The following is a 25,446-nucleotide window of genomic DNA, read 5'->3' as shown; positions in this document are numbered from 1 at the left end:
ATATCTAACCATCAACATAATCATCATCATTATCATGATGGTTAGATAATGGTGGATGTGAATAATTTTTTTTTTTTTAATTACAAAAAAAATACATAATTTATATCCACCATATATATATCATCATTATCATTATTATGATTATTATTATAAAGACGTAATTATCATTGAACAAAAAATCATATTTTTATTATCATTCAATTTTCTATTATAATTTATAAATGTGTTCAAGAATAAATATAAATACTTTATATTTTGAATTTACCACAAATATCAAAAAAAAAGTCGAGCGATGAATAATATTAAAAAATAGATATTATATCAAATTAGAATCAACTGACATGCATATGCATATAATGGATTTTTTTTTATTCTTTTTCTTCTTTTTGTCAATCAAATTGATCATCATCAACATCGATGAATATCATAAATCATGAAGAGATAAGCAATAGATTCTTTAAAAATGACCAAAAATGCATCAAAGCTTGTTGTTGAATATCATTTTGTACTGCTTGTGATTGTGTTTCAACTAGATCTCGAGGTAATTTTGTTTTCAATGATTCTTGTAATTTATTCCAATAACTTGTTGATTCACCTTGGAATGTATCATTGAATTTTATGAATTTTTGATGTACAGCAAAATGAGCGGCTAAAATTCGCTATTGAATTAAGGAAAACAGAATTTCAAACACTATTATTATTGATTTGTTTTTTTCAAAAAAAAAATTATCGATTTACTTACCATTTCGACGAGTAAATCTTGTGTGAGAAAGGCATCGCGAGCAATCTGGTATGAAATCTGCATTGGCCGACCAATATTACGATTACCCATGGTGAATATTGGCATTACCCAGAACATTTGAAATAATGTAGTTAATTTGGTGGTTGCTTCAGTAGCTTCAGTATTCTGATAGAATGGTGAACAAATTAGACCAACACATGGTGAATAATCGCGTACATCTTTTTTGGTCATTAACATTTGTTTCTGATATTTGAGTTGTCTTTTTATATCGGCAATGGAAGGATGAGGTACTGTACGTGGATGGCTATGATACCAACCGACCAATATTAAGCCTTTTTGTACTAGATTCTGTTTAATTTTCAATGTACAAGATTCAAATTCTTTTGATGCTTTACATCGTAGAGGAAATGCTTGTGTAATGGTTAAATGTTGTGCACGTGGATCCCATAAACCAGCTAAATATCCTGTTACTTCGGTTGAAATCAAATGTGAATGAAAATCAATCAACAACAATACATTGGTTGAAATGGTAACTAAAAATGGCTGTAAACAAAACACTGAATTGAATGGTACACAGGCAACTTTAGTTCGATCATCCAGATTGACATCTTTGTTATTTAAATCGATTGAATTGAAATTGATAACATTTTCATTGGAAATATTTTCCAATCCAGAAATTTCCGGATCACCAGCACTAATTTTGTCGAGCTTATAAAGTCGATCTATATTTAAAATATATGGAAAATATTTAATTTTTGACAGAAAAAATTGAATCATACCTCTATTAATCATTGAGTATATATTTTTATATTCCACACTACCACGAGGATATTGTATGGGTGTTGAAAAATGATTCGGTGCAAATGAATGCTGGGTAATCGGAGTGAAATTGCCATTACTATTAAGATGATTGAATTTGCCATTTGAAAACGGTATCAATGTGGCCGAAGAATTTCCATCAATAGAAACTGTTGACGTTGTATTACCGACAGGCGTTATGATTCCTGTTGTAGTATTGACAACACCTACATTTGATTGATTACGATTTATTGTTTTACAGGTAGTGGGTGTTGTGTTCATGCCAGCATTACTGACAGCAATTTGAATACTGTTATTATGATTATGATTTAAAGGAGTGCCACCACCTACCACTGTAGTTGTGGCTACAGTGATGGGTCCGATTGTTGATGTAGAATTTTGACCATTTGTTGTTCCACCAACGAATTGTTTCTTTTGTTTTCGATACCAACGTAATTTATATGAATCAAGCCGTTTGCCAAGATATCGAATAATTGACCATGCGCTACCATAATTTTTATGATCTTTACTTGTTGATGGTATAGTTGATCGACAATAATTGGCCCAAGAACTAGGATTAGCAAATACTTGATTTGTACCAGACATTCGAATAAAACCATTAGCTAATAGATCACCGAAAAATTTTGCTCCCTAAACAAACAAAACAAATGATGATTAATTAATGATTGATCTGGATAATCATACTAACCAAAATTTCATATGTCAATGATCCATCCATTGGTTCCAGAATGCCATCATCGACCAATGTTTTTAGGCTACATGGTGGACCATTCAATGGTTTTCTGCCAACATGTGTGATAACTTGTGGTATAGGTGGAATAATCGCATTGGCTGCTGTCGATGTGGGTGTCACTGAATTGTTGAACATTGGTTGTTGTGATGCTAATGATGATACTGATGATGGCGTTACATTCGTGGCTGAATCGCCAATATTCATTGATGTATTTGACACACCAATAGTCATTGTTGAAGATTGATCATCATCAGCACCGCTACTATTGGCAATCGAATCATCTACCATCATATCCATTGGTTCTTTATCTTCATCATCATGTTCATCGATTGAATGATCAGCCGTCTGTGTTTTGTTATCATCTTCATCATAATGATCATCAATCATATCAGGATGATTATTGATAATCATTTCATCATCTTCATCTTCATCATCACCACCAATAACATCATCATCATCATCATCAATAGCATCCTCATCAATATCATCGAAATCGTCATCATTATGTGTTTGAATGATATTCGTTAATGATTCGGAATGATTCTGTGATTCATAACGTTCTGATTCATTATTATGTACATTTGTTGTTGCTGTTGTTGTTGTATCGGTATTCTGTTCTTCATGTTGAATTTGTTGTTGATCACTAATCTCATTCGATGATATATTGTTGATATGATCTGATGATGATGATAATGATGATTGATCCGATAATGAGGATGTATTCGATTTTGATGGTGATGATGAATTTATTGCCGTCGTTGTTGTTGATGAGTATATTAAAGCTTTCTTAAAATGTAACATATTTGATTTATGTTGATGCTGCTGCTGTTGTTGTTGTTGTTGTATGTTTACATTATTATCATTATTATCGATCAATTCATTCGATTCATTAGTATTATCAACATTTTCTTGTTTCATTTGTATCGTTTCTGATTGCGATTCAGATTGTTTTAGTGGTGTCGTTTCAACAATCATCTTGTCATCATTGTCAACAATTGTTTCGGTTGTCAATGTCGATGTTGTTGAATTTATATTTGTAATTATAGGAATATTATCGTTATTGTTGTTGTCATCATCATCATTTTTGTTTTTCATGATTGTCGAAGAATTGGATGATGTCGATATGGTTATACCAGGAAATAAGGCCATTTCGTTCGATTGATCATCATCATTACCACATTTTTCATCATCATCATCATTATTTTTATCAATCATTATCGATGTTGTCGACATTTCTATATTTCTTAATTATAATATTATGTTGCCGGTTGAAAATTGCGCCAAAATTTAATTTTCAGTTTTAAAGATTGTATATTTATATTCAAATTTTTTTGTTTGTTTGATATGAATTCTTTTTTGGAAACATTTAAAATATTTAACAAAAATCATCGTATTTTCATCATCATCATTCTCTATAAATATGTAATTTATTTATTTTCTAAAATTCATTCATGCAATTTTGGTGAAATAATTTTACACACAATACACACACATCTCATTGTAACAAAAGAATAATTTCCTCACCACTATTACATAGACCACTACCAATATGATACCACACCTGGTGTTTTGACATTTTTTTTTTGGACATATCTGTGTTTATTATACCACTACAAATTATATACAGTATTTTATCGGATTTATCAAACAAAATTCAATTTATTCAATTATTCGGTTCATATTGGGAATTTTATTTGCGGTCTGCATTCATAAATATATATGGGTAAAAATACTGTAGCAAATTCCATTTTTTTTTTATTCTTTTTTGTATAAAAAAAATGCTACCACTACTATAATTGGTTTTTTTTCTGGTATATGATTTTCATCATCAAATTCATTTTTATGAACCACTACCATTTTAGATTACGCGGCTATTCGTAATATAATACATTGATGATTGATGAACGCCACATTGTGAGCACAAATCAAAGATTCTTTTTCCATTTTTCTATATATAGAATGAAAAAAAATTCCTATTCTGAAAAATAATTTTCATTCCCGGATTCCAAATTCTGAATTTGTCCATTCCAATTTTTTTTTCTTGTACAATAAAAAAAAATCTTTTATTTATTTATTAATTTTCAGTTTTTTTTCTCCTGATTGAAACCAATCTGTGATCATCATCAAGAAGATTTATTTTCATACATTCAAACAAAAAAAAAATGAGATAATTCAATGAAAACCACAAGAAACAAAACGCTCCAGGGAAACGAAAACAAAACAAAACGCCCCAAAATAAAATTATCATCATCATCATCAAATGTTTTTTTTTGTGATCATCTCATTCATCCATTATTATCGTTTTTTCTCTTTTTTTATGGTTCTCTTGTTTTGTTTTCTGTGTTTAACCTTTGAAACACATTCTTCATAACTCTTGCAGGATTTTTTTTATCCCATTTTTTTTCTTCAGATGTTGGAAAAATTTCCATTTATATGGATGGTATGTATTGGAATTTTATTGATTCATTCAAATAATTTATTGTTGTTGTTTTTTTTTTGATTTCGATAGTCATTGAACAATGTCATCATTAAATGTTAATAATAATTGTAACCTATTGATTAATAATAATGGCCAATATGATATTATTAATCGAAATGCTGGTCATTTCTATCATCATCCTCATCAATATGTACAACAACAACCGCAACAACCAATGAATACCTCATCATCATCATTAATATCAAGACAATCATGGACTAATAATAATACGGTGGATAAATTTTCATCCAGAGATGTTATATCACCTGTAATGATAAATTCTAACAACAATATAAATAATAATAATAATAATAATAATGATCGAACAATTGGAACTAGCAAATTTTCACAACCATTTTCCACAACATTCCATAATACGGCGAAATCACAACAGATTAATAATAATAACCAGAATTTTTCAACACCATTATCAATAGCTGATAATAATCGAATTAGTCATAATAATATTCAACTTTCCAATGATAATAATAATAATAATTCATCAATGACGTTAAATGATGGTATCACTGGAAATGATGTTGTTGTTAACAATGGTCAAATAATTAATGATAATCATACAATGCCATTACCACAAGATTGGGAACATGCTATCGATCCTGAATCAGGTCGAAAATATTTTGTTAATCATAATAATAGAGAAACACAATGGTTTGATCCACGTGATGTGTAAGTGATTTTTTTCGGACAACACATGAAACATTAAATTTTTTTTCGTTCCAACAATAGCTATACAAAACCGGCTACATTTGCTGATTGTATTGGTGATGAATTACCTGTTGGTTGGGAACAAGCATGTCATCCATTATTGGGAAATTATTTTATCGATCATAAACGACGAATCAATCAATTAGATGATCCAAGAATTGAATGGTTAGCTGTACAGGCCAATATGGTTATCGGTTATCTTGAACAGGCTAGTGCTGTAAATGAAAATGAGCAAATTACATCAACGCAACAACAACAACAACAACAACAAGACCAACAAATTTATTCTAATACAGAATCTATGGTTGCTGCTGCTAATCACTCATCAATATCGATAAATGAAATGGCCAATACTAGTAATAATAATGTGACTGCTGTTGAAAATGATTATATGAATCGAAATGATTTAGCTTTGGCTATTAATAATATTCAAATTGATGATTTAAACATTAATGGTGATAATACGAATCAACACCAGCAATCGACTACCGTAAATACTAATAATCGATCAATCAATAAGATTAATCTACAATTTGATGAAAATTCTGCTTATGCTGTCATCGATTGTTATTCAAGACAACAACATCAACAACATAATAATAGTAATGATGATCTGGATAATTATGCTAACCTTTCATTATATAATCAAACGACAAACAATGTTAGCCATCCTACTATTGATACGATTTTTGATCAATCATTATTATCAGCAACACCACAACCAGCTTCTATTTTACCTCCTGCATTACCATCAATGCCACCACCATTATCATCAATACGGTCAGCAATTTCATCACAATCGATTGGAAATAATTATTCTCATATTAATAACAATATCAATAATAATAACAACAATAATAATAGCCGTACATCATCGATGCAATCATTGGTGGCCATACCAAGCTATAATAAGAATCATAATCATTATGGTCAATTATCATCACCACCACCGCCACCACTAATGACAAGCCACCAATATCGACAGAATCCATTATTATTACAACAATCATTAACAGAAGCAAAACAACGTGTTGAACAATTAAAACGTGAACTTTGTTCACCATCATCAACATCACCAACGATAACAATGTCAGCAAATAATATTGCTGATCATCATCATCATCATAATAATACTATGATGATACAATCATCATCATCACCAATACAAACACCACCACTGCCATCATCATCATCATCATCATCGTCATATATAAAAAATCAAAATTCAATTCCTCAAAATCATCATTCAAATGGACAATCGAAAACGAATATAGTGCCAACTAATCGAACCAATGATCATAATAATCATATATTTTCCATTATTGATCGTTATTATACTAAAGATGGCCAAAAACATACGAATGCTATCGAAGTGTGAATTTTCTAAATTATTATTAGTTTTTTTTTCATTTTTATTTTGCTCCCAATTTTTTTCTTTGTTTTGAAAATTTTTTTTTATAATCATTCTGTATTCGTGATTTTTTTTTCACACTCTCTCAAATTCTTTCAGATATTATATTATTATTTATATTTATATAAATCAATCAATTTTTCTATACATGTGCCTTAAAAATTTTATTATTGAAAATAAAATGATTTCAATGCAAAGATATCCTCAGGAGAGAAAAGATCAAACAAAACGTTTAAATTTCGTCATCATTGAAAATTTTTTTTCATCATCGATTGATGTGTTTGTTATACACATACATGAATGAATGTAAACGTGGCTAAAAAACGTTTATTGTGAAAAAATAAAGAATATAATTGATAATGATGGTGATTATAATAATTGAGATTCCTAAATGTCATAGATATATATCAATTTTATGATTGCAATTAAATCATTTATTTATATCGTCATCATAAACGGTGTGTAAAGCAATAATAATATGGACAGATTACCATTTAAAATCAATGTTAAATTGTTTTTTTTTCCTATTTTTTTGTTTCATCAAAATCAATGTACATGATGATGAAGATATAATATAAATATATATAGAGGAGGATAGATGGATTCGACTCCATTTCCATTGGATACACATATATATATGTGTGTGTGTGTGTGTGGAAATCCAAATTGAATACAAAGATAAATATAAAGGACACAAGAGAGAGAGAGAGAGTATGATCTTCACATTCATAACATTTTTATATATCCATTGGTTGTGGAAAAATACACGCTGTTTTATTTTGCTCACACAATCCACTTTCTCTGCATATACACAGTGTAGCGTATAGTGTATGTGAAGTTTTTTCCAGTTTTCTCTGGATTTTTTTGTTTTTTGTAATGGTGGCCAATCATCAACATTGGATTCAACACGACCACTCGCGTTTTTTTTTGTCTCTTATTTTATATCGTCATTGCCAGTTTAGTAGCATTTTTTTCAGCCTTCTCTCAATTGTTGGATCCATTTTTTTTTTGTTACCCATTTCCATTTTGTGTTGTACACGTGTGCGTTTGTGTGTTTTCGTTCGTTCGTTTGTTCGTTTGTTTGTTTCTACGTTTTAGAATTGAAAATAAAAATTCTTGAATTTCAAAATAAAAAACAAAACAAATTTTCATTCAATTATATCTCGATATTTGAACTTTGTTTTTTTTATCTGATTTCAAAGTAATATTTTCATCAATTTGCCTAGGCCACGTAAACAGCAACAACAAAAGAAACAAAACAAAAAAAAAACACCAACATGCTAATTTGCCATTTGAATCGATTTCCGAATCTAAATTATTCTACAAATTTTATCCATAACAATCATTTTATTCTAGAAAATTATCCCAAAAACAATACGAAGAAGAATTGGGAGAATCAACAACAACAACAACAACAACATCAAGAATACAATGAAAACAATGGTCAATATTTTATGGACCAACAAAAAAACTATCATTCGAATATTTGGTTTTCATATCCATTTTATTATTATCAACAACAACAACAATTATTATTACAATCAATCCATATGATAAACAATAATCATTTGAAACAAATCAATGACAATTATTATTGGTGGCCATTACAACAATCACAACCACAACAACAAAAACAACAACGGCCCTCTGTATTGTGCACGTGCTAAATTTCTTTTTTCGTTTTTTTTTTTTTTGGTTTTGGTTATTGTTCATTTTAGTCAGAGATTCGTTCATTCTTTCGTTTTTTTTTCTTAATTTAATTTAATTTAATTTATATTTATTAATTTATAGTAATAATAAAACAGAATAGTCTAGGTTTGAACATTTTTTATTCAATTTTTAAAATTATTTTATCATTTCAATTGAAAGAAACACAAACATATATATATATAGACATTATTTTGCTGAAAATTCAACCATTACCACCGCAACGACAACAACAATTAAATATAAAAAAAAACTTGAAATTTTTTCCTTTAACATTATTTTTTTGAGGGGGAAGGGAAACTTGAACAACACTCATTAATCACATCAAATTTCACATTTGAAAGAAAACAATTTTTCATTGTGCGTCTCTTTTTTTTGTCACTCTCTCCTCGTAGTGGTTGTTTTTTTTTTGAATTTGAAATTTTATAAATTTTATCTGTGCGTGTGTCTGTTTGTGAGAGAGGAGAGTGGTAAATTATTGCCAATTCGAGATGGGTCGAAAACGTGATTCAAGTAAATCGAATAATCGATATTCAAAACGTAAGTAAAAATTTTTTTATGGAAATTTGATTTATAATTGGTTTCCCATGTGTAGGTCATCCAACCAAACAAATCATTGATGATAATGGTTCAGATAATGATTCTGTATTGAATGATGCAGCATCAATTGTATCGATTTATTCTAATGCATCACATCCAAATGCACGTTATGATCTTGATGATGGTATTCTTAGTGGACAACAAAGCCCTGATTATTGTGAAGAAGATGTTAATGGTACAATCGTTGGCAATGAAGATGGTGTCGCACATTTTGATGATTTTGCATCGAAATTATCGATGGTTCTGGAAGAATTACAATCAACTAAAAGTCAAAAAGATCGTCTACGTCATTATGATTCATTGGTGAAAGCTTTTCAAACTAGATATCTTGGTGATGATTATCTTGACAATAGGTAATGGATTTTTTTCAGAATAGAAACCGCTGATCATTTTTTTTCAATTAGGAAAATGACACTTCAAGAAGTGATTGAACATGGCATAAAACGACTTGGTGATGAAAGCGGTTCGGCTGCCTTGATTCTTAGCTTGACATTGATTACCATTGGTGATGAATGTGATGATTTTTTCCGTTCAATATATGGCCACATTGAACGGATTTTGATTGATCCAACAGCAAAACCATTGGTTCGATCACGAGCAGCCACAGCTTTAAGGTATTTTGATCAATATTAATTCAATTGTATGATTGTAAAAATTTATTTTTATTCATCCTCAGTTTGGGTTGTTTCATTACCGATTATGGAATGGAAAAAATTGCCGAATTGTCGAACCAATTGTTATTGATTGCCTTTTCGCCTGTACGTGGTCATCCAGATGCCAATCAATTGATGGCCGTCAATTTATTGAAAGCAATGTGCCTGAATATGTTCAATTTTTTGTCTACCATTGCTGATGATGAATTTGTTGCCGAATTAATCGGACCAGATATGAATAAATTGATCAAATGTTTGGAATCAAGTCATTTAGAGCTACGTTTAGCTGCCGGTGAATGTATTGCATTGTTATATGAAAATTGTATGGAAAATGATCTAGATTTGCATTTGTTCAACATACATGAATTACGTGAGAAATTCAGTCAACTAGCAACTGATTCACAGAAATCAAAATCGAAAAAAGAACTTCGTACACAACGATCAAATTTCCGACAAATTCTTCGTACAATTGAAGGTGATTCATATGGGCCTGAAACAATTAAATTTGGATGCGAAAAATTGGAAATTGATTCATGGAAAATGAAACGTTATTATGATACATTTTGTTCGGTACTCGGTTCAGGTATGAATCTACATCTATCACAAAATCCAATGCTACGAGATATATTTGAACTGGGTCCAGTTTTATTGGATCAAGTGTTGAATACTAAAAACACTAAATTAAATGCCGTAAGTTGATTCATATTCATCATAATCAATCAATATTTTAAAAAAAACATTTTATCATTTTAAAAACTACTAGAGAAATCAACATGAAACTAATCGTAAAAATCGTGAAATGAATCGTTCGAAAATGCGTGGTAAACGTGGAGATTTTGATTACTGATTGCCCATTTTACAATTTGAAAGGCTTACCATATTATAACTTTAATTAATTAAATAAATATTAAACAAACAACTGCTGTTCAAATTTGAAACCTGAATAATGTTCAAGCCATAATGATTTTTTTTGTGAAATTTTATTCTTCCTTAAAAATTAAAATTAATCGATATGAATAAATTTTTTGTGAAAATCTAAAAAAAAAAAATACATCAATTTGAATGTTTTGAATTTCAATTTATTGTCGATTCGAAATTGTTGATTTTGGTTTTCGAAATCCAAATGATCCACGATTAGCGGTAAAATTCATCGGATTGATCGATGTCTTTTCCATTAAAATTTTTGTCATCGTCGCCGCTGTCGTCGTCGTCGTCGTCGTCGTTGAATGGACCAATTTTGATTTTGATTTATTCAAATCATCAATAATATCATTCTTCTTATCGGCATTGGTGAATCGTTCAAAGCCATTAATCAATGATGTTTGATTCGATACACTGGTGATAAGATGAACATTGCCATCAACATTATCCAGTGAACCACTACGAAATAATGTTTGAATTGTTGAATTATCAAATTTTTCCATACCATTATTCAATAATGCTCGTGTGGATTTGGGCTTTAATGGATTACGACGGCCATATTTCACAAGATGAATTGCCGATTCACTTGTCATTATTATTGACCATAATTGTATTAGGCCAATACTAATCCATAAAAATGAATTCATTCGTGATAGACAAATCATTATTCAATTTTAACTGAATTGAAAACTGTATTTGTTGTTCACTTGAAGATTGTTGGTCAAATGTTTCGTGATGATTTTTTTTAACCTTTTTTTTCTACAAACGAAAAGATTTCTCATTTTGTTTCAAAAAAAAAAATTTTCTCTTTCACTTTCACTTGAAATCCATGGTATAATTTCATTCATGTCATCATAATCATCTTCATCATCATTTAATTAAAACTCGTGAGAATGAGACTTTTTATCCAAGATAAAACCATAAATGAACTCATCATTTTTTGTCGTATTTTAATATGAAAAAAAATCCGAAAATTAATTTATTCGTCCATTTTTTTCCCATCACATCATCATCATCATCATCATATGAAATGGATCGGGATTTTCTCAGAACATCAAAACGTTAAGGAACTTGTCATTGTTGCACTTTAGATTCACATGGATGTATATACGAAATTGTTCACATGTTATAAGCAAGATTTTAATGTTAACAATTTTCAATTCATTTTACATTTATTTTGAATTGAATGAATCAGAAGAATATTCTGAGCGCATGCATACAAATTGTTGTTTTTTTGTGATTTTATTTGAAATAACCATGGTAACCATAGGTGAAGAGAAAAAAAAGTACAGGAATCAGAATCAAGCAGGTTTTGTTGATTCTATTCGGTTGTTTACTTGTGTTTGACTAATTGTCATTGTCGTGTTTTTTTCCATTCAAATAATTCAGAATGAATTCTACACCACAAGATTTGAATAGTTTATTGGAAAATCTAAAGAAATTCATCATATTTAGTAATAATAATCATGATCTAAATAATGGAGAAATGATTCGACCAATAACAAATGATAACAATGATGATGATGATAATTCTATTGGTCAACAAAGAAAAAAATCAATATCATCAATAAATTTGACCAATCAAAATTTAGATAAATCATTTACACCGAAAATAATCATGACTGACAATAATCATCGTCGTAAATGTTCAAAATCATCAAATGATTTGTCTACAATTTTTAATCATAATAATCAACATAAAGATGATAGTGATCATGATCAAAATCAATCAAATAATAAAGAAATATCGACCATAAATAGAAAATCTGCGAATTTAATTTCAACACCATCATTATCAGCATCATCGTCGCCATCATCTACAATTAAATTACCAAAATCAAATGATTCGGATTTTTTCTGGCCATCAACATCATCATCATCATCTTGGCCATTCGGTGAAACGGTAGCCACGAATTATCGTCGATTTGCACGAAATAGAGATCCAGAATTTTCGATAGATGATGTTGAAAAGAAAAGACAAAAAGCACGTGAATATAAACAACAATTAGAACAACAGATGAAAGAAAAATGCCAAAAAATGAATCGAGTTCAACAAATTGAACGTGTTGAAAATGAATTATTAGGATCAAAAAATTCGATTACAGCAAGCAAAAATGCGTGAAGAATTCGATAAAGAACATCATACAGAATCAGTAACAAAAGAAAATAATGATAATCATCATAATCATCGGCGATCATTGAAATCACCATCAGTGCAATCAATGAAAATGCGTCGATCATCTAGTGTGGCAAGTTTAATAAATTATCTAGATATAAATAATTCCGATAATGATAATAACGATGTTGATGATGATAATGGTAAACAAAATCTCATCGAACGAAAAACATTATCATCAGCAAAATTACCACGTCTTGAAAGTCGAATGGCCGGTTCAAAAAGATGCAATAATCGTACAGTGTCTACACAAACCGATATTAGTTTATTAGCTGCACTTTTCGATCAAATCAATACAAATGATAGAAATCAAATCAATCAAATTTCGATACAATCATCATCATTATCGGCTAAAAGTGTTCATTCACCATTGAATCATCAATCAGATCAACGAACTAAACAACAACAAGAACAGAAAAATCCTCCTCATCATCATTATCATCATCATCATCATCAACGTCGTTATAATAATAATCATCACCATCGTAATCATCATCGGACACTTGCAAAAAGTTTGACAAATTTAAATGCATCATCATCATCATCATCATCATTAAAAGACAGTCAACTAAAATAACGAAAAAAAAATTTTTTTTTAATTTATCTTAAAATCACATTCAAATTCAAAAACATCAAAGTATGAGATTGATTATCAATTCAAATACACACACACATACAACACATATATATGAATTATATGAAAAGCAAACAAAAAAAAATAAAGCAAAATTTAAAATTTAAAAAAAAATCACAATTACATTTCAAAAAAAAACAATCGATATGTAAATCAATCAAATTATATATGAAGAAAGAATCGATTTCAAATGAGAATGAATTTGTTTGGTTCATTTTTTTTTCATTCAAAGCGCCTAATTATTGTTCTTTTTTCGTCAAATTAAATTCGTCATGATGATTAATAGTAGTTTCGTTAAAATTAGCTGCAATAATTTGATCAATAAGAAATTGTCCATTATTTGTTTGACGATCAATATAATCATACATAACAATATTGATTTTGTTCATCTTTTCATGTTGAACATCATCTTCATCTTCATCATCATAATCATCATCATCATCACTAGAGTGGAATTTCGCAAATAATTTCGTAATAATTTCACCAATTGGTTCAGATAAACGACGTAAGCTACTCCAAAAATTTTTCATTACAAATCGATTATTCGGTGTCAACACTGTTTGTATGACAAACAAACGACTATGATCGATTGATGTGGCTAGAATTTTGTCGATAAATTTCTGAAGCAATAATGGAGATCGTGTATCTGGCCATGGACTATAAATGGCAGTTTTTGGCCAAAAAAAATCCGGCAATTCATTCGAATGATAATCACCACGATAAATCATCATAATTGGCCGTCGATTATTGACCATATCGTGTATGGATGGTATACACGATTCACCGGTTTTCTTTGAATGTAAAAACATTTGATCGAGAAAAATTGTTCGAAACAAATCCATAAGCCGATTAAATTTATTTTCAGAATCAACATTGTATACATGTTGTATATCAATTATGATTGATTCAGATGGATAATTTTTAATAAAACGTCGTATTTGAAACAGAATAATCAATAATGGTGGACCATAGAAATTATGTGTAATATAGAATTCATCATCCAGTGGATTCAAACTGATACGTAGATCCAAATATCTTATACCGGATTTCAATTGTTCAAATACATTTTGATTTTGTGTTTGTGAATAACGATTAATAATCGGGAATGTGATGAATGAAAAGTGATTAATCCAAAATGTATTCAATTCAGGACGGTCGATTGCAATGCCTAGTTCGGTAAACAATTTATATGCACCGGAATCATGTGAACCTATTTTAATTATTAATAAATAAAAAATCAAATCAATTTCAATATATTATGAATAATCAAATCATAACTTATACCAGGTATAATTAGCTCTGTAATTGGTTGCCGTTTCTTTTTATCACTCAATTTTGACATCCAATCAGCATTGAATGGATAAGTGGAAGATTTGTTGTATTGAAAAACTTTTACCATGATGGTATTTTTATTTGATGATAAGAATTAACGAAATCAAAATATTGATGACAAGAATAAAGTGTGAAAAAAACTGATGATTAGGAATGATGTATTATTTTGGGAGGAAACCAAAAAAAAAAAAAAATTGAGAATATTATATTGATGAGACCATAACATATATTATATAATAATAATTTCATAAATATTCAGCTATGGGCAGAAAATTTTGAAAATGAAATGAAAACATATCGTATCGTATTTTATTTTCAATTTTTCATTGTTATTATTATGATGAACAAAAAATTTGTGTTTATATATGTTTTTTCATTATGCAATAAAATTTTCGAATCCCTTCATAAAATATGTTGCCACTGGAATTTTTGTTTTTTTTTTCGAAAAATACAGTGATACTTCGATTATAAACTTTTAAAAATTTAAATTTTATTTTTTATTTTTTTTTCATTGATAGTACAAAAAAAGTGATAAATTAATGAACAAAAGAAAGAGATTTGTATTTACTGGAATGAAAAGAAATGTTGTGTTTTTGGTTTGTTTTGTTGTTGTTTAAAAACAATGAGATTCGAATATATAAATTACACACACACACAAACACAATAATTGATGATGAATAGAGAACAAAACAAAAAAAAATTTCGGTCATTTATTGGTGGTACAAATGAGTCTTTTATAGATGAGTGTGTGTGTGCGGGTAGGTGGATTTGGATCTGGATTTGTGTGTGTGTGTTGAAGAAATGCGGAAGAACGACAAATGAATTTCATCATCCAGAATGAAATGAATGAGATGAGAATCTGTAAACAACAACAACAACCAAAAAAAAAACAGTCATTTAATCAATTAAATTAAACAAAAAAGAAAAACATACCAGGAATGAATGAATTCCATAATGGAAAAATTGAAAAAATCACCATCATCATCATCATTATTGTTTTGTTTTGGCTAAGGCATTTTTATATATATTAAAATGAAAAGAAATATTGATCCAGCAATGAAAATTTAAACTATGTATCCCCATACAATTAGGCAGTGGATGTGTGTGTGTGTGTGTGTATTGATGAATTTGTGTTTTTTTTTTAATGTAGATATTGGCTATTAATTCAATACCGAATTCATTATTATTTTTTACCCTGTTTGCTAATTATTTTTTATTTTATTTTTTTGCATTCAATCAACATTCTTATCATTATCAGTAACAATTTTATTGTTTCTGACATCATCATCATCATCATCAATATTATTATTATGGCTATTGTTGTTATGGATATCATTTTTCTGATTTATTATTAGTGATGATGATGATTCACTTTTAATTACGTTAATATTATCATCATTTAATTGTTGATTTTGTTGACAATCAATAATTAAAACTGGATTTTCATCATCATCATCATCATCATCATCTTCAACATTTTCATCATTACCATTACCATCAATGTTTGCATTATTGTCATCATTATTGTTGTTATTGTTATTATCGATATGTTCATTCATTATAGTACCACCATTAAATTGATTTAAAACTTCGTCATCAATTTCATCATAATCAGGATCATAATCATCATTATAATATTCATCATCTTCATCATCATCGTCATCATCATCATCATCCGGTTGTACGATACCATTATTCTGTCGATTATTAATCTGATTTTTCATTAATAGTTTCAAATTATTATCATAATTTGGATTCCGTTGATGTACACGTGATTCATGATTATTACGAGATTGAAACCAAGGTGTTGAAAATTGACAATCACGATATCGACATCTATATAATTTTGTTGACATTTGTTGTTGTTGTTGCGGTTGTAGCTGATGCTGTTGCTGTTGTTGTTGTTGTTGTTGTTGCCGTTGTCGTAATCTTTGTTGTTGTGTTAGATAAAAATCTCGATGACGTGATTGTTTATGTACATCAACATTTGTACGTAAACTTGATCGAAATTTACAACCAGGATAATCACAACAGAATGGTTTAATACCAGCATGTAGATATTGATGTCCAATAATACATTGACGCCAACGTGTCTTGTAATTACAATTATCTACATTACATTCATATTCATTAGATTGATTTTTATCAAATGATGATTCAATCATATTATTATCGATTAAACTATTACCAACTGAACCGGTACCAAATTGATCATTAACAAATAATGAAACATCATCCATACCATAATCAAATTCAGCTGTAATTGAATCATCCATACTAATATTACCATTACTATTATCATCATTCATGTTGGAATAGCTGCCTGATGCAAAATGTTGTTGTTGTAGTTGTTGTTGTTGCTGCTGCTGCTGCTGCTGTTGTTGTTGTTGTTGTTGTTGTCGTTGAAATGAATCATTTGAATAAATTCGTTGTTTACGTTTACGACCACGGCGTTTTGGTACAATTGGATCACTATCCATAATTAAATCGCATGTATTATCATTATTACCATTATCAACAACATCATCCATATACGAGGATGATGTTGATTGTTGCTGTGTATTTGTTGCATTCATTGTTTGATTTTGTTGTGATTGTGCTTCATTTGCTAATGCCGATATTGATCTGGTTGTTGCACGATTCGTTATTGATGGTGATGAAGACGAAATTGTTGTTGCCGTTGTCGTTGTTGTCGATCCTGTATAGGTCGAACTTGTTGAACGATGTCGATGTTTTTTATGAATTTTAATGTTGCCTTTATAATTGGAAAAATATCCACAACCTTCAACATCACAATGATAAAGTATTTCACCTAGATGAACACGTTTATGCATAACTAAACGTTGTCGAATATTGGTCTGAAATTTGCAACCATTATAATCACAATATAATAATGGTTTATTAGCTGGTTGTTGCATAAAATTTTGTTGTAATGAATTTGATTGTTGATGATCATTGGTATTTTGTTGATTATTAATATTATTATTTCGTCCACTATGAATACTGTTCCGATTGGTAGTTGCATTTGTTGGAACTGGTACAATCTGGTTATGTACACTAGATGATGATGATGATGATGATGATGATGTTGATGATGATGAACAATATATTGATTGTTGTTGTTGCTTATTATTGACAGATGTTGAAACCATTGATGATTGGCTCCCGTTTCCTGGTAAATTTCGCAAATTTCTTGTACGATGAGCACCACCTAAACTTGAACGATTATCATAATCATTGTATGATTTGTTATTGACATTATTATTATTGCTGATTGATGATGAAGATTGATGAGCATTAACGTTTGATTTCGATTGATTGATAGAATCTGTTTGTGGTATGTCATTATTGGCTGTTACAATACAAGATGATGTACCGGTCATTTGCTGTTGTTGTTGTTGTTGCATCTGAATGGGTGTCAATGTTTCACGTCTAGCTGTATGATTCATTCGATTAGCTAGATTTTGTGCAGCAGTATCAATAGTTGCTTTATTCAATGATTTTGTTGAAGAAAACAACATATCGTTCATGTTCATATTTATATTTGATGTTGACATTAATTGTTGTCGTCGTTGTAGATTTTTTTTATTAATTTTCTTATAGAATGTTTCAATCACTGTTTGAATCGTTGCCGATTGTTTTGAACCATCTTTTTTCATCATCATCATATTGTTGTTATCATTTTTTGATTCATATAAATCAGTGGCCATTTCCATTCCAGAATTTAAGAAATTTAATCCAATTGATGATGATTCATTATTATTGGATGCTGTATCCATAGAAACTTCACAAAGTTCTGTTGGTATTATCATATTGTTTGTTTCATTAGACATATTGAGATCGATCACATTATCATTTGGTAATGATATCGATTGATTACCATATGAACAATCATTGACACCTGTAGATATAATGAGATCATCTCTATCACGATAAACATCACCATCACCGTGGTCATCATTATCATTATCATCAATATTTTCATCATAACCATAATTACCAGTTCCACTGATACCATTAACATTAACATTATCATTATTATCATCATCATCATCATCATCATCATCGTCATCATCATAATCATAATCATCATCTTCTGGCATCATCATCATTTTTGATGATTTTGTACGAAATTTTTGATTCAAATCATTCAACCAAAATTTATCATTGATCATTGTATTTGAGGTAGATGGCAATCTGGTTTGTTGTTGTTTAAAATTTTGTGCTTGTTCATTGATGATATTTTTCATTGAATTTCTTTTCATATTTAATCTTTCATCAGAATGAATATTAATATTAAAATTGTTCAATTTTCTTCGTTTCAAATTGATCGATTGTTTTGGTCGTTGTTGTTTTGAATTTATACTACTACTGCTGCTGCTACTATTACCACCAACACTACTACCAAGAGTGAATAATGAACGTATTTTTTCATCATTACCACTATTAGTCTGAAACAATGTGATTGATTCATATTTTTGATCCCAATTATCTAGATCATGATCAATTTCGGCAATAATTTTATGCAATTTGTTTATCTCATTGGAATTATTCTTGACACATGCAAAAAATAATAAACGCATATATTGAATGTATTCACGTGATGTACGACGAATTTTTTCCAATATATTGATCGAATGTTTCATTGAAAATATTAATTCTTTCATTTCATCAATTTCAGTCTCTAAACGACGATTTTGTTGTTCAAACATTATTAGTTTGGATGATTTTTCTACTTGTTCCAACATTTTTATCGTTTTCCGTTGATTTCTATTATTATCTTTTAATCTATTCTTATTACGATTTATCATCATAATTGGATTCATCATATTATTATCATTATCATGATCATTGTTGACATCACGTATTGTTGTTGTTGTTGTTGATATTTTTGCTGCTGCTGATGCTGTTGATGATGCTGCTGCTGCTGCTGATATTGTTGTTGTTGATGATGATGATGGTAATTTTTTACATCCATCATCATTGATGATACGATTATCACCAACTTCTTTCGTTGTGGCTGTCGAATCATTCATTTTTTTTTTGTTTTGTTTTGTTCGGGTAAGATTTCAAATCATTAATAAATAAAAAATATCAATGAAATATTTGTCTTTATCATCAAGATATATATAAATATAGTCCATTAAGAAGTGAATTCAATAAAAAGGAGAAAGAAATCTGAAATAAATGAAAAAAAAAAGAATTAGTAAAATTGAAAATTTCAATTGTAAACATTTACACAAATATGAACGACAAACAAACAAACAAACAAAATAAACAACTCGAAAAAACTCAAACGGCAGAAACAAGATGGCGCCAAGTTTTTTGTATTTTTTTTTTACACACATTCGAATCATCGAATCATCATCATTTTCACCGTAATGACAGAGAGAGAGATATTATATCATTTAAATTGTGGTGACAAAAATCACATCATCACAATCGTTTTTTTTTTTTTGGTCTTTTCAAAAAACCGAAAATAAAAGAAGAAGAAGAATCAATCGTTTTTGTTGTTGTTGTTCACAATCATCATTCAGTATATTAAGTCAATAAAAATCATATATATATCAAAATCAAATGAAATGAAAAAAAAATAATAAAAGTTCAATCACCTTTTTACATACATGTGTATATCAAAAAAAAAAAGAAATGTTTGGTGAATTAAACCAGGATTATATTATATATTATATATATCATCATCATCATCATCAATAGGCAAACGAAAACAAAACAAAGAAAACCAAAACCAAAATAAAAAAAAAACAAAAACAAAAACAAAAGGCAAAATAATAATAATAAAAATTGTGTGTTTTTTGCGTGCGTATACGGCGTTCAATCAACCAAATGAATGTATATTGTATTGAATTACAAACACACACACACACACACACACATTCATATTTGTGTTAATGATTAATTTTAAAAAATAAAATAAAAAAAAAATTCATTCATTGAAATTTAAATTTTGTGTTTGCCTGTCGATTGGATGGGATTTTGGAAATTTTTTTTTTTTTTTTTACTTTCTTTGTTCTTCTTTCAAAACTAATTATTATATTCATAATTTTGCCATCTCTCTCTCTCTCTCTCACTCAATTTTTTCGCTCACTATATGTTCGATAATGATGATGTGTTATATACTGCAGATATTTGTGAAAAATAAAAAATTTCAAGTATCTCGGATATTCTTTTCATCAAAACAAAAAATGAACAACTGTGTGTAGTGTAGTCAAGATGTGAGTCATCATCATCATCATATTGTTAAAATTGCAAAAATTTTATCGATTTTTAAAATATTCACAAAAAAAAAATTCAAAAACAAAAAACAAACTTCCACGTAATATATAAATGAATTTGAAAAAAAAACATCCAGATTATTCAAATACACACGACTGTATATGAATAAATGGCTGATTACATAATAATAATAGATTGTATGATGACTGTGTGTGTTTGTTTGTCAGATCAGACCAAATGTTGATATGCGCCATTTTTTTCAGGTAAAAAAAAAACTATTTTCCCTTCTCTCTCTCTCTCTCTCTCTCACTCCACTTCACACTGTATGTGTTTGATTAAAAGGTGTGGTGGCCATATATATTCAATTTTACGTCTTTTTTTTTCTTCATATTCAATTCAATTCAATTCAATTCATTTGTTCATTTTGATAATAATAATAATAATAAAAAAATTCAAAATTTCAGCCAAAAAAATTCAAAATTTCAAAATTTATTATCATTTGAAAAAAAGATGAAAAGCTAGAAAAATGAAATTTGTATGTAAATTTTTGTTTCTTTCTTTCTTTCTTTCATTCATTCGTTATATTCACATGGAAGAAAATTTGTAATTTGAATTTTTCTTCACCTTTCTCTCTCTCTCTCTCTCTAGCTATCTGGTTGATAGTAGTTTGAGTGGTTTTGAGTGTGGCAAGCAAACAATTTCTATTTTCTTTCTCGATTCATTCAATGGACTGACTAAAAAAAAATCAATTGTAATTGTAAACACATAATTATAACTTTTAAAAAATAAAATGAAAAAAAAAATTTCAAATTCTATTCAACAACAACAACAACAACAAAAACTTTTATTCATTAAAAACGAATGAACAGCACTTGAAATGAAATTCAAATGAAAAAAAAAATTTTTTTTTTTTAGTGAAGTAAATCTTGATGCTCTTGCCACGGATAAAATGGAAATTTCATTTGGTTGTTTAATAATAATAAAATCCATTATAATTTGATATATTAAAATAAAAATGGCTGAATCGATGAAAAAAATTGTTTGGCTGGCTGGCTTGCTGCTGGTTGGTTGTTTCTATCAGGAATATTTCCATCATCATCATCATCATCATCATCATAATCGTTATTATTATCGGTGATGATTATATGGTGTTTCAATAATCATTCATTCCACAATCAAGACAGATGTGTGATGTAAATATTATATATGATGAAAGAAATGAAAAGAAGAAAAAAAAATTTTTTTTTTCCCATGTTTTTCCATTCATTCATGATGATAATTTTTTTTTCTTTTCTTCAATTCATTCATTCATTCATTCATTCAATTCATTTATAGAATTTTAATTTTTTGGCTTGAAAATTTGATGATGCAAAAAAAAAAAAAAAAAATCAAATCAAATTGATTCATGTAATGAGCACAACAAAAAAACTTTTTTTTCAAAATTCAAAATTTATGTTTATGAAAAATGACATTTATGAGATTAAAAATGGAAATAAAATGGAAAAGATTTAAGTGCAAATCAGTCATCTCATTTGATTAAGTTTTTTTTATGCATTTTGGATTTTTCATCATCATTTGGAATAAGTTGAAATGTCAAAATAATGTAGTATAAATGAATGGTGGTGTGTGGGCGTCATCACCAACGCTATAATCAAATGTATCCGAAAGAAAAAAAAATCATCAAGAATAATTTAAATTCAAGTTAAACAAAACAAATAAACCTGCAAACTATCATCACACTAAACACACACACAATACAGCGGCCGCTATTGGCTTCATTTAAATACATGTGAAAACGTATACAAACACACACACACACACAGACACCTACCTATGTTTTTTTATGTTAATTTGATGATGAATTTAATTAAAATCAAAAAAAAAATTGTAACTAAATAGGATGTTTTGTAATGTAATGTAATGTAATGTTTGTTTGTAACCACTACTAAACATCATCTCATAATGAGAAAAAAAAAGAAAAATGTTAAATTGAATCCAATAAAATTCATGGCCATTAATGATGATTATGGATGTGCAGGTGTGTGTGTGTGTGTGTGTGATAATCATGAATGGCCAAAATTTTCTTGTTGCTTTTCATTCCACTTTGGATACAAAGTGGATTTAATTTGATTTTTTTTTGTCTCTTGTACGTTTGTTTGAAATATGATCAAAAAGAAAATAAAAATGAAAATTCATACACACCGTTGATCGACAATTTGAATGAGAATTGTATTAAAAAAATTCAAATATTTGGAAGCCAACGACAAAATTCAAATTCAAAATATTGATTGATTGATGACGATAAATGGTAAAATGTGTGATGTGTGTATGTGTGTGTGTATGTAAAAAAGTTTTCTAAGAATTCAATTTCATAATGTGTCATATTATGTCATTTGATATTTCACTTCGCTGTCACTGTGATTCATTATTTTATCATTTTTGTTGTCATAATGGAATGGAGAATGATGATGATAACGACACACACACACACATATGAAAAAAGAAACAAATGTCAAATGTGTTGTAAGAGACAAAGTTTGATGATTAGAATTCAATTAAACAAGAATAAAAAGAATTGAAGAATCGTTTTTAATTCATCTGGAATACATTCACATGAACAATGAAGATGATGGCAATAATTATCATCATCATCATCATCACATTTATTATTGTTGCAATTTTATAATTGTAATAATTGTAAAATAGGGTAGAAAGTAAAAAATAAAAAAATAAAAATGAATCCTTATTGTGGATTTATTTATTCATGATGATGATGATGGTGGTGGTGGTGGTGGTGGTTGTGTGGCTTGGTATAGTTGTTTAGTTGGTTGATTGCTTGACTATTGATGGTGGTGGTGGTAGTGTTGCCAGTTATTATAACCAGTAATAATTTCATCCAATACAAATTCACACACTGAACAAGCCAAGCGAATGATTCAATATTACAAAATAATAATAATAATAATAAACGATGATGATTATTATTATTATTATAAAAAAAGCAGAATTTTTTTTGTGTTTAACGTTTGTTTTCAGAATGCTTCTACCACAAAAAAATGAAATTTTTTTTTTTTTTTTTTTTAGTTTTCTTGATCATCTAAACGAGTACCAGTTTTCCAAAATGAAAATAATAATAATCCAATATAAAGAACGAACAACGAACAAACTAGATAGAAAAAAAAGTAGAAGTAGAAGTAGAATTGTAGAAGCATTGAATAAAGTTGATTTTGATGAATGTGGTGGGGTGGGGGTGAAAACCAAAAAAAAAAAAAAAAAAAAAGATGAACAGCAGCAGCGGCGGCGTTGTTTTACAAACACACACACACACACACACACACAAAAAAACCATGCACTTTTTGGAATTAAAAATTTTTTTTCATTTTCATTTAGCCAAATAAAAATTGTATATAAAAGTTCATCATAGCAGACACACACACACACACACACACACAGAGAGACAAGAAAGAATTGAAATGGGAGAAATTCTCTACGTTTTTTTCATCATCATCATCATTAATAATAATTATTATGAATATATGAAGAATCGGAAAACAAAATTATGAATAATAATAATAAAAAAATTATATATAAATCAGAGTATAATACTGCAAATACAGAATACTACAGAATCATCACCAAAAAAAAAACTATATCGTTTGGTAATTCAGCTTCATTTTCATTATTCTATCATAAAAGAATCGAAGAATTTTTGTCTCAATTCATATTAAAAAAAAATATGGCCATTATTTTTTATTAGATTTTTTTTTATATTTAATTTTTTTTTTCGTCGTCGTAGTAGTAGTGGTGTAATTTAGAATTCACTGCCACTTCTACTTCTACACACACACACACACACATACACTGATAAATGCGATGTGATGTTCATACAATTCAATCAGGATGATGATGATGATGATGAAGATGTTGGAGAAAAAAATAATGAAAAAAAAATTGATGCGGATTCTTTTTATTTATTTCAATTTTTTAGAAGAAAAAAAAATTATAATAATTTTAATCCATTTTATTACTAAAATGGAAGAACCATTTTAGTAATAAAAACCTAGTGGCAATAATAACAAGTAGTGTGGTGGCTGTTTATCACACCACACACACATCGCACACACATACACATTAAAATATTATGGAATCCAAAAAAAAAAAAAAAAAATTAGTAGTGGTAATAATTTATTTAAAAAAAAAAAAAATTTTAAAATTTTCTATTAATGTTGGAACGCATTCACTAAAACAACAGCAACAGCAATAACAACAACAACGACGA

The 25,446-nt window shown here is 28.6% G+C and overlaps 6 protein-coding genes across 7 annotated transcripts; 3 read left to right on the top strand and 3 right to left on the bottom strand.

The window, feature by feature from the left end:
* Positions 1-196: 196 nt before the first annotated feature.
* Positions 197-3,786, bottom strand: LOC124499874 (uncharacterized). Its single transcript, XM_075731433.1, has 4 exons — positions 2,250-3,786; positions 1,522-2,191; positions 743-1,464; positions 197-659 (listed from the first exon to the last, which is right to left on the bottom strand). Exons 1-4 carry the CDS (start codon positions 3,525-3,527, stop codon positions 432-434), a joined length of 2,898 nt encoding a protein of 965 aa, XP_075587548.1. The 5' UTR covers positions 3,528-3,786; the 3' UTR covers positions 197-431.
* Positions 3,787-4,183: 397 nt separating this feature from the next.
* On the top strand, positions 4,184-7,104 carry LOC124499871 (WW and C2 domain containing protein kibra). The gene is made up of 3 exons (XM_075731440.1): positions 4,184-4,734; positions 4,804-5,460; positions 5,521-7,104. The coding sequence occupies exons 2-3, from the start codon at positions 4,814-4,816 to the stop codon at positions 6,875-6,877; spliced, it is 2,004 nt and encodes a 667-aa protein (XP_075587555.1). The 5' UTR covers positions 4,184-4,734; positions 4,804-4,813; the 3' UTR covers positions 6,878-7,104.
* A 534-nt stretch (positions 7,105-7,638) lies between these two features.
* On the top strand, positions 7,639-10,919 carry Ifrd1 (Interferon-related developmental regulator 1). The gene is made up of 5 exons (XM_047063879.2): positions 7,639-9,157; positions 9,213-9,570; positions 9,622-9,831; positions 9,894-10,560; positions 10,634-10,919. Exons 1-5 carry the CDS (start codon positions 9,109-9,111, stop codon positions 10,715-10,717), a joined length of 1,368 nt encoding a protein of 455 aa, XP_046919835.1. The 5' UTR covers positions 7,639-9,108; the 3' UTR covers positions 10,718-10,919.
* Positions 10,920-12,181: 1,262 nt separating this feature from the next.
* On the top strand, positions 12,182-13,485 carry LOC142597550 (uncharacterized). Its single transcript, XM_075731427.1, is given in 4 exon segments — positions 12,182-12,245; positions 12,699-12,874; positions 12,876-13,428; positions 13,481-13,485. Coding segments are annotated over 4 exon segments (798 nt in total).
* Positions 13,486-13,538: 53 nt separating this feature from the next.
* LOC124499897 (PI-PLC X domain-containing protein 3) lies at positions 13,539-15,318 on the bottom strand. Its single transcript, XM_047063893.2, has 2 exons — positions 14,886-15,318; positions 13,539-14,811 (listed from the first exon to the last, which is right to left on the bottom strand). Exons 1-2 carry the CDS (start codon positions 14,998-15,000, stop codon positions 13,841-13,843), a joined length of 1,086 nt encoding a protein of 361 aa, XP_046919849.2. The 5' UTR covers positions 15,001-15,318; the 3' UTR covers positions 13,539-13,840.
* An 80-nt stretch (positions 15,319-15,398) lies between these two features.
* LOC142597531 (uncharacterized) lies at positions 15,399-24,606 on the bottom strand. Of its 2 annotated transcripts, XM_075731030.1 has the most exons (3): positions 23,370-24,606; positions 15,867-20,111; positions 15,399-15,792 (listed from the first exon to the last, which is right to left on the bottom strand). In XM_075731030.1, the coding sequence occupies exon 2, from the start codon at positions 19,967-19,969 to the stop codon at positions 16,166-16,168; it is 3,804 nt and encodes a 1,267-aa protein (XP_075587145.1). In that variant the 5' UTR covers positions 19,970-20,111; positions 23,370-24,606; the 3' UTR covers positions 15,399-15,792; positions 15,867-16,165. The 2 variants fall into 2 exon arrangements, with proteins under 2 accessions (XP_075587145.1, XP_075587146.1); XM_075731031.1 differs by lacking the exon at positions 23,370-24,606 and having other exon boundaries at positions 15,867-20,254.
* Between the last annotated feature and the right edge of the window lie 840 nt (positions 24,607-25,446).

The sequence above is a fragment of the Dermatophagoides farinae genome, chromosome 5 (assembly GCF_024713945.1).
Source record: "Dermatophagoides farinae isolate YC_2012a chromosome 5, ASM2471394v1, whole genome shotgun sequence".
Lineage (NCBI taxonomy): Eukaryota > Metazoa > Arthropoda > Arachnida > Sarcoptiformes > Pyroglyphidae > Dermatophagoides > Dermatophagoides farinae.
This window is presented reverse-complemented; position numbering and strand designations above follow the sequence as displayed.